Source organism: Aptenodytes forsteri, unplaced genomic scaffold, assembly GCF_000699145.1.
Source record: "Aptenodytes forsteri isolate BGI_AS27 unplaced genomic scaffold, ASM69914v1 Scaffold391, whole genome shotgun sequence".
Lineage (NCBI taxonomy): Eukaryota > Metazoa > Chordata > Aves > Sphenisciformes > Spheniscidae > Aptenodytes > Aptenodytes forsteri.
The window spans coordinates 368,242-377,143 of record NW_008795920.1 but is presented as its reverse complement, the minus strand read 5'-3'; the positions used below and the strand labels follow the sequence as shown (position 1 = coordinate 377,143).

The following is an 8,902-nucleotide window of genomic DNA, read 5'->3' as shown; positions in this document are numbered from 1 at the left end:
GAGCAGAGGGGAGAGGAGAGGCGCAGGCGCCGCTGTGTTACAACAAACCTCGCTTGGGAAGCGGCCAGCGGTTATTCAGGGGGCGTTGAAGCACGGGAGGCTGGTGCAAGGGTGTCCCTCAGCCCAGCCACGTCCCTGGCTGCAGCAAGCCTGGCAGGCCGGCTCCCTCCCCGTGGCGAGAGGCATGAGGCCGCGAGCGGTACTTCCCTAAAGGTCCTGACCTGCGGCTGGAGCGTGTCTACGTCGCTTCAAGCCACCAAATAACTTTACTGTGCCGGTACTCTGCTGCTTAACCATCCCGGTGCTTCAACAACAGCGTCTCAAAGGGAGGGGAGGGGTATTGGGGGCGTTAAAACTACAGAATCCTCTTTTCTGCATCCGAGGCGGAACACCTCTCAGGGAGCAGGAGGCAGCCTTGCTGCCAGATTCCCCAGCTCCCGGTTTTACATCCGCCACAAAGAGACGGCGGGGCAGAGGGAACCAAGTCCAGCGGCAGCTCACGGGCTCCAGCCGCGAGTCCCGGGTGGTTCGCAGGACTCGGAGCTGCCAGCTGAAGGGAAAGGCTGCCCGGCAGAGCCGCGCTGCCCGCGCCATGCAAACCGCCCCGGCGGAAGACAAGTCCGAGGGTCTCAGCACTGCAGCAGTGGGGCTGGACGGTCCCTTTTCCCTTGGGAAGCCGGTCGAGAACGGATCAGCTGAGCTGTGGCTGTTGTTCGGGGCAGGAAGGGAGAGAAGGAACGCCAGCTTTCTGCCAAAGGGGTGTGAGGAATCTCCGTGTCCGGGCGCTGGTTTGTGTGTGCTGCTGGAGTCCCTGTCGCACCACAGATGGGGCTGGGAGGAAGAGGAAGGCTGGGAGGAAGGGGAGGAGCAGCAGGCCACCTGGCTGCAGTTGGAGCTGCTCAGCCCCCTTCACAACTTCTGGATCTTCTCAGCAATAACGATGGGGTTCTCCTTACGGATCTTCTCGGCGGCTTCTGCCTTGTAGTCGTAGGGGCAGGCGTGCATGTCGGAGTACCGGTGAATGGCACAGAACAGGTTCCCGCAGCGGCAGTCGAAGCCTGAAGGGAGGAAGAGCAGAGAGACAAAGCCGCGTTAGTCTCCGTCCAGCCGGACAGGAAGGCGGCAGGGCCCCCACTCTTTCCTGCCAGGCCAGGAAACTCCACTAATGCAGAAAGAGGGTCAGATGAGGGAGGGGGACCACTGTCCCTGACAGGCGAAAGGGAGTCTCAGTGTGGGGGAAGACCACGGGTTGCTCTTCGATTTCCTCTGGTTTAGTTGCTCCCGTGAGCGCACGCATGCTCTGGGCAGCCCCAGCTGTCACGGCAGTGGGAAACGCTCCCAGAGCAGCTGCTCTCCGCGTTCCCCGGGGACAAGGGACACGCCGGGGACTGCAGAGTGCCAGATTGCTAATCCAGACCAGGCTCCCCAGGCTGCAAGGAGGGAGCCTGAGCTGAAGCCGAGCCCTCCGAGCCAACTTGGCTCCCCAGGCATCACGCAACAGCATCTGGACTGACCAACAGTAAGCCAGCAAGCAGCAAAACCTTCACCTCGTTAGGATTACTTTTGAGCTATTTAGGCATCGAAATTCATAATTTAGTCACTTCACTTGGAGATAATGCTGTTCTGAAGTGCTACCGTTATCACAGCACACTGGGAAGGAAACTGAGGCACGGAGCAGGAAGGGGGTTTGCTGCAAGACGGCAGATCAGCTCCCCGTCGCGCCGGCAGTGACTCACGCTCTTTCCTTTCACATCTTTCCAACTACAGGCTGTAAAGACCACAAACCCCTTGCTACAAGGTGCCAGTTTTACTCCTATTTGAGAAAACTCGTTTCATCCTAAATGCCCTGAATTCGCAGGCGTTCTCTGCAAGTTGATTCCTAAAGGAGCGGAAACTTCTCACAGTTTGAAGCTCTTAAGGAAACACTCATCCAGGAAAACAATCCTCCCTGCAGATCTGAAGGCTGGGCACAGAGTACCCTGCCCAGCCCTAGGCTTATAAACCCACATTTATTCTGTGACAGCGCCCTCAAATATCCAGGCAAGCTCGGGTTCCACAGTGTCAGGCACTGGTCGAACTTCCCGGGCCAGACCACGCCAAAGCAGCTTACATCGATGAAAACAGAACTGTGTGTGTGCAGTCCCTGGCTGCTGAACACACCGAGGAGGCTGAAGAGGCGAGCGCTCCGCTGGAACAGCATGACCTGCGCAGCTCTGGAGTTAACTTTTTCCAGGGAGACACTAAACGCCAGAGTCAATTTAGGGGAATGATGTTTTTATTACCAAGCCACAGCCAAGTTAATTGCTTCATGAATTGCCTTTCCAGGGGCAGTTTTCCCATTGATACCAGTCACCTGACACCATCCCAGCACTTCTCTCTCTTCAGCTTTACAGGCTGAGCTCTGAGAGCCATCCTGCTCTCAGGAAGCTAACAGCGGAAGTCAAGCAACATCAACAAATGGGATGAGTCTTGGAGCGCGATTTTCAGTTTGGGTCTAACTCAGTTCACGTCACTATTATGAAAGCTTTACCGCTGACTTGAATAGGAGCAGAATTAGATCCACAGCGAGCACTGCCTCTGCTTCTACAAGCAGCTTTTGCCAAGCGGCAGAAACAACCCGAGAGGCACGGCTCCATCCAGTTCTGCAATCCTGCATCCAAGGGCTGGCAGGGACCCCGACAGTGAGCGGCAGATTCCCCAGGCGGCTGCCTCGGACAGCACTGTTCACAGGTCGGAGCTCCCCTCCCACCTCCCCTGCAGCACCACCTCTTGCGGATGTAAAGTACTTTTTGGAGGGGTACCTCCATCCACCAACCCACGCCGACCCTCTGATCCCAGGCAGTATCACAGCGCAAGGAGATCTGTTCGCAGGGCTCTGAAACCAGACTAGTTAGGCCACAGGCAAGTTTCCCCCACAGCCAGGGTCTTACCAGTTAGCCCTATCTTCTTCCGGCAAGTGAAGCAGCGATTTTTCTTCTGTTTCGGTTTTTCTGAAGCTGTCTTGCCCTCAGCTGTGTTCTGGGATATTTCAAGCAGGGTACCTGAAAGAGAGGCAAGAGTTTTGCTACCCTTCTTGATAAACCAAGCAACACATTCGTTTTATTACAGGAGCTGCTTGAGGCCCTACCGGTTCTGGGTCTGTGCCAGGCACCTCTCTGTGCACGTTGGCCTGGTCGACATACCCCAAACTGTGAGATTTGCCTTGTTCCACAGAGATCTACACCTCGCACAGCCTCATGTTTTCTCTCTGTTTCAAATTCCTTAAGTTCAAGGCTCAGAAACACCAAGGAGATATTACGGTTTAGCTAAGGCGTACGTGATGCCGTTTAGCTCCTGCTGAGAAAAGGCAATACTAAGTAGAATTACCTGGTGCTTGCCATAGGTTAAGCATGCGTCTGGATAGTCACTACAGCTTAGCTGATGTACAGTAACTCAACTGCACAGCTCAGCCTAGGGTTAATCTTCGCAGGAGGGGAAAAAAAAAAAGTTAACCCCTTGTAAGTACTACTAATTATTTTTGCTGACTCTTATGTAAGTGTTCCTCATATGTAGGTCTCAGAATGCTTTACACAGATAGTCATCACTGCCTCTAATCTACTAAAAGGAAAACTGAGCTCTGAAAGCCAGATTGTTAAAGGTCACTGACGCTTAGCAGGATTTCCTACAGTACCTAAGCAGGTTAGAGAAGTCAACAGGAGGGAGGAGCTCCAACTGCTAGCAGATACACACACCTGCAGTGCACACCGCTCTGAAAATCAGGCTGAGGAGACAAACAGTCAGAGGCAGAGATAGCTTTGTGGATCTGACCCTAAACAACCTTCTAAAAATCCCGCAGTCAGAAGAAAGGGGCAGGCTCTTCCAAGCCTCTCTTTCACCAAATAGTCTCTCACCTGCCTGTTGTGAATTGTCTCCCGGGCTTGCAGGCCAGGGATTACCAAATCCAAAATGCACGCTCATGTGCAGTGACTAGAGCCTGGTTTTTTTTAGCAACCAACAACTCTCGGAGTTTTTTCAGCTTTGAATGCAAGCATGTAGTTCAACTGACAGTTGAGCTAAAGGAGGGTGTCTCCAATGCGGTGTCACTTGGCTACGGCTCGGCTGCAACACAATGGCTCACCCTGCAACTCATCAACTGGATGATGCCCCGCTGGGCAACGACACCCGTGCTCCTCTATCACTTCAAGGTACCCACTTTGCAAACGAAGCAACCGCGTTAACACTCCCCTCCGAGGGGCAGGTATGCCTCCCATCACACAGGATGACAACAACCAGGCCAGCAGCTGCCCCTGGGCACCGCCACAAATACGTCTCCTCTCTCCCAAGACGACACTGGATCCATCTCCTTTCCTCCCTCGAGAGATGGCAGGGAACTGCAGCCAACAACAGCCGTGCAGCAGGCTGTGGGATGCTCCGGGCTTTCTGCCATTCACTAGGATAGGCGTCATGGAAGATTATCCTCCTGCCAGCGAGTCGAGGGCTGGCAGCTACGCAGCCCTCCACCCACAAAGCAATCTCTATCGGCCTGCCCTCGGGCACAGCATTTTCTCTCCTCCCTGTTTCAGAAACAGACAAACCATTTTCTCCTTAGCTCTCCTGCTAGGTGTACCTTTCCCGCCGGGAGGTAACAACTGTCCCCTGGAGTTAGTGGCCAGTATTTGTCCTTGCTGCTCAAACCGACTTGCAAGACCAGCGTCATTCAGACTCGTGCAAAGGCCAAACCATCTACCTGATGAGGAAGATGCTGATGAGGCTTCTTCTGTCTTGATGAATTCTTCTGTCTCACTGCTGTTTTCTTCTCTGGATATGCTCATGGCCGTCATCTGATGGGTCACAGGAGTCTGAGCAATGGGAGCATTTGCAACAAACAAACAAACAAACCATAGAGAAACACAAGTATTTTCCTTTGATGAACAGTTACGTGGGAGAGATCTTCAGCCCATAAAGTTAATTTCATTATACTCAGAGGTAGCTCAGGAGTACAGCAGGCCGATTCCCCTTGAGATTTGGGATCAAAGTTCTTCATAGACACAAACAGAATGAATCTGTGATGATCTCAGTTTCCTTTTCCACCCAGTTATATCTCAAAGCCAAGGCGACAGCCCATCCAAACAAGTCCAGGGACAGGGAAACAGAGTTATGAGTCAGGACTGTAATGCAATGGCAGAGCTCAATGCAGTGCCATCTTCCTTCCTATCAAACGTGACTGAAGTCCCTAATCCTGCTGTCGCAGCTTCCAGACTGGATCATCACCGGGCGCTTTCACTTAGGGCTGAGTTGAAACCGAACAGTTTAACACAGCTAGTGACAGACAAGGTGCGCTGGCTCTAAGAGAACCAGGATGCCGCTTAGTTTACTACAGGTTTTAATTTACTACCGACCCTCTGATACCTGACTCTACGCATCAGTCATCATCATCAGGGACATCTCAGTCCTCCAGATAAACCAGGGTCACAATGAACAGTGATCCAGCCCACTTTACAGACCCCCTTGGCCACATGAAGGACGAGAGCCTACCCCTTGTGTCCCAGGGCTGGTTTTTAGCATGGCTGCAGATCCCCCCGCCCCACAGACTATGCCCCTACCTGGCTTTCACATCCTCAGGCGCGGAGTCTCCCTCTGCACGCTGCCCTGCAATTGAATCTGAAGCCATGGGGCTGCTGTTGGGACCACTGGCTGCTACGAGACAAGATCACAGTCTTGGTAAACTCTTAAAAATGTCAGCAAGTTCCTCGGGTACTTGACAGCCAAGGAGAAAGCGGGACGAGCACTTTCAGTAGGCTTTAACCTCCTGCTCCCTACCAGGAGCTGGGAGGGCGCAACCCAATTGGGATCATTCCCAGATCCCCTATTCTTATACTCTCCCCTCCAAATTTGTGCATAGGTCTCTGTGGGAACAACGCATCAGTGCTGGACGGACCTCACTGTGACCCAGTGCAGCTGTTCTTACACTGGATCAGGAATGACTCCTTGTATCAGGATCATAACATCCTTCTGAAAGTAGCTGCCCATCTTCCTGAGGGCTACAGGCCTCCTTTTTGGAGATCTGTTCAGCTCCTCAGGATCTGCGAACTCCCTTTTGAGGGATGACAGTTTATTCGCAGGAGTTTTGTGCTGAACGCCTTCCGCTACCGTGTGTTTTTTAACATCTGGTAAAATCTGGCTTCGGTCACCCGCGACACCTCCGTCATTCTTTGATTCCCCTTCTTTTCCTCAACATTGCAAAGCAAACTCCACATCAGCATAAATATTCTCCTATCAGCATTAAATGAAAGCGCTGCAGTTACCAACATACCTTGAACCCGACGTTACTTTGCAACTTCTCCAAGGTATAAGAACCAGATCCTCATCTGCTGAAAGGAACTGGCTTCGATCGAAACATGTTGGTTTATGTCAGCCGAGGGTCTAAGTCAGGGTCTTTACAAAAACCCTTTGCCAGGAAGAGCTGGGTTCCCAATATGTATTTTGGGTGGGTAATTCAAGGAAAGCCATTATTACGCTCGGGAACAAAGCTGCGCAAGATCTCTAGAAGGCATTTCTCACCGGTATTGCAAAGCCTGCACATGGGGCATCGGCACAAACTCTCAGCAAAAGAAAATCCTGCTAATGATGGAAAGAGCATCCTTTCTGTGCACCTAGCTGCCTCCCAGCTCGCTCATATGTCAGCTCTGTTTAGCTGCAAGAAACAAGCCTTTTATTTCATTGCTTTTGATTGTCAAGCCTGTTAAGATAAGAAAATTATGCAAACCCAAAAGGTCAAATTCTTCCCAAATAAAAAGTCATTTCAGGGATCTGTCGTGATTCCCAGCAGTCAGCACGTAACTCAGGGAGCAGGTAATAGCTGAAAATCTGGGCCACTGTTAGTGCAAGTGAGGTTTTACAGTTTACTGGAAGGTGCTGACTGGGACGGGGCTTCACAAACAGCTGGGACTGGGAAGAAAACAGCTGACTCCCTTACAGGGGACAGAAGTGCCGGGTCTTTGATTTAGAGGCTTGGGTCTACACGGAAAGGGAAAGACACGAGTTCTCCAGGAGGGAATAAATCTGCTGGTGGCCAGTACCAGTACCATGCCCTATCCCAGTTGCTTAACACAGTTTGCATCCAGGCACCCATTTAAGATAGATTTCTCAGACAAAAATCCTCTACCTGGGGGGCTTATCCGGTCGCTGCTCTGCTGTCTCTGTAGAAACTCCTTATAGCAAACGGAGCACATCCCGTTAGTCCGGGGGCTGCCATAAAATCCACAGCCTGTGGTACACAACAGAGGCACCTGGGTTTGGTTTGTCTCCTGAGCCATCCTCTCTCCTCCAAGGCGCCAAGCTACAAACGGGAGTAAAAACGAGACAGCTGTTAGGGCCGGAGCGCGCTCGTTCACCGTACGCTGCAAGCTGATCAGGAAGGAGCACAAAGGATCCCGAGAGAGTCCGGTTCCTGCACGTGCACAACAACGCGATCCAAGTCCCTTGAGCAAGGTATACCCAGGGCTCGTAAGCAGCCACAGGATCTGGGTCCTGGGGCCTTGAGCCATCCAGGGCTCAGCTGCCCAAAGCCAGGCTGAAAAGCCGAGAGGAAGCGGCTCCCGGTACTCCCTCCTCGCACCACGAGGCTCCCTGAACTCCCAGCGAAAGACCCGCACGTAAGACCCGCACGAGCCGCTCTCCAACGGTAACAAGAAGTGCCATCGCAGCACGACTAATGACTCCTGCAAACACTGAAACAAAGAATGCCACTCAAACGGCCAGCATCCAGCCTAATTAGTTACATTTTGCACTTAGCGGCGTTTGTTTTCATTTCAAGCCTGTTTCACTTTTTTAGTTCTCAGGAAGATGATGTAAGTGATGCAAAAAGAACCCATTGACTCTCAGTTTCGACATAGTCATGTATTTTCTGACATATGCTGGCGGATATGGGGAACATTAGCATAGTTAGGCTAGAAATAAGGATAAGGTTTCTTTCCAGCAGTAAGATGCGATTCTGGAACACCTTCCCAGGGGAAACAGCAAACACAGCGAAACCTACTTTTAAAATGAATCTTAATAATTTCTCTCTGGATCACACGCCGTTGCCTCCAGACCCAGGAACTGGCCCCTTCCAGCCGCACGTGGTGTAGCATTTACACGGCCAAACTGCACTGCACCTCTTTAAACCAGAACCATAAGCAGTAACTCCCAGCAACAACAAACACCAATTCAGATGTGTGCGAACAACGTGGCCGCAGCTGGTCCAGCTTTGGCAGTAGAGAAGGGAAGGGGATGTTTGCGGGACCGCGGCGGTGCAGGTGGTTCCAGTTTGGGCACAAAGACACAGTGTTGCTACCGGGAGACCCCAGCAGCGATCCCCTTCTTCTATCCACCACTCCACAGCTAACTCTGCTGCTTTCTTTCACACTCCTACAAAACTTGCTCCGCCAAGGGAATAAAACAACAGGAACAAGAAATAATTACCCTCCCAGGAGCGTTCCCGTGGGATGGAAGTGGATCAGCTCTGGTTTGTTCCTCCTTATCCTCAGCTGGGTGATACGAATCTCCGCTCTGCACTCGGGGCTCAGACCAGCATTCCCATTACCAGCCCAGGAGTCCTTCCCGGCCCAAACCGACCTCTCCTTTGGCACCAGCAGCCAAGGGAGCCTCCTCCGCACCGGACCCTCTGGGAGCAGACCTGGCAGGCTGAATCCCCGCGGAGTTAACTGGATGGTAACCGCTGCCACGCACGGACAAATTTTCAGGAGGTCCTTCTGATTTTGAGCGTCCCTGGAGAGAGAAGGCGACGACTGCTGCGACTTTGGACAGAGTTCAGCTCTCCCATAGCCAGCAGCCCAGGGGCGATCTGCAGCAGGAGCCGAGCGGCACACGGCTTTACCGCAAAACCAGCTGAAATGAAGAACCGCGGGGGGAACCGGACCGG

The 8,902-nt window shown here is 52.5% G+C and overlaps 1 protein-coding gene across 1 annotated transcript; it reads right to left on the bottom strand.

The window, feature by feature from the left end:
* Window positions 1-210: 210 nt before the first annotated feature.
* LOC103903635 (AN1-type zinc finger protein 5) lies at window positions 211-8,743 on the bottom strand. The gene is made up of 6 exons (XM_009284868.1): window positions 8,443-8,743; window positions 7,145-7,318; window positions 5,583-5,676; window positions 4,727-4,845; window positions 2,931-3,041; window positions 211-1,058 (listed from the first exon to the last, which is right to left on the bottom strand). The coding sequence occupies exons 2-6, from the start codon at window positions 7,293-7,295 to the stop codon at window positions 910-912; spliced, it is 624 nt and encodes a 207-aa protein (XP_009283143.1). The 5' UTR covers window positions 7,296-7,318; window positions 8,443-8,743; the 3' UTR covers window positions 211-909.
* Between the last annotated feature and the right edge of the window lie 159 nt (window positions 8,744-8,902).

Bases quoted from the DNA above. Each gene is read 5' to 3' on its own strand.
- LOC103903635 (XM_009284868.1), bottom strand. From the start codon at position 7,295: ATGGCTCAGGAGACAAACCAAACCCAGGTGCCTCTGTTGTGTACCACA. The intron at 4,846-5,582 runs GTAGGGGCATAG...AAATGCTCCCAT, and splicing joins CCTGAGGATGTGAAAGCCAG to TGCTCAGACTCCTGTGACCC. The intron at 3,042-4,726 runs GTAGATGGTTTG...CCTCTCTTTCAG, and splicing joins ATCAGCATCTTCCTCATCAG to GTACCCTGCTTGAAATATCC.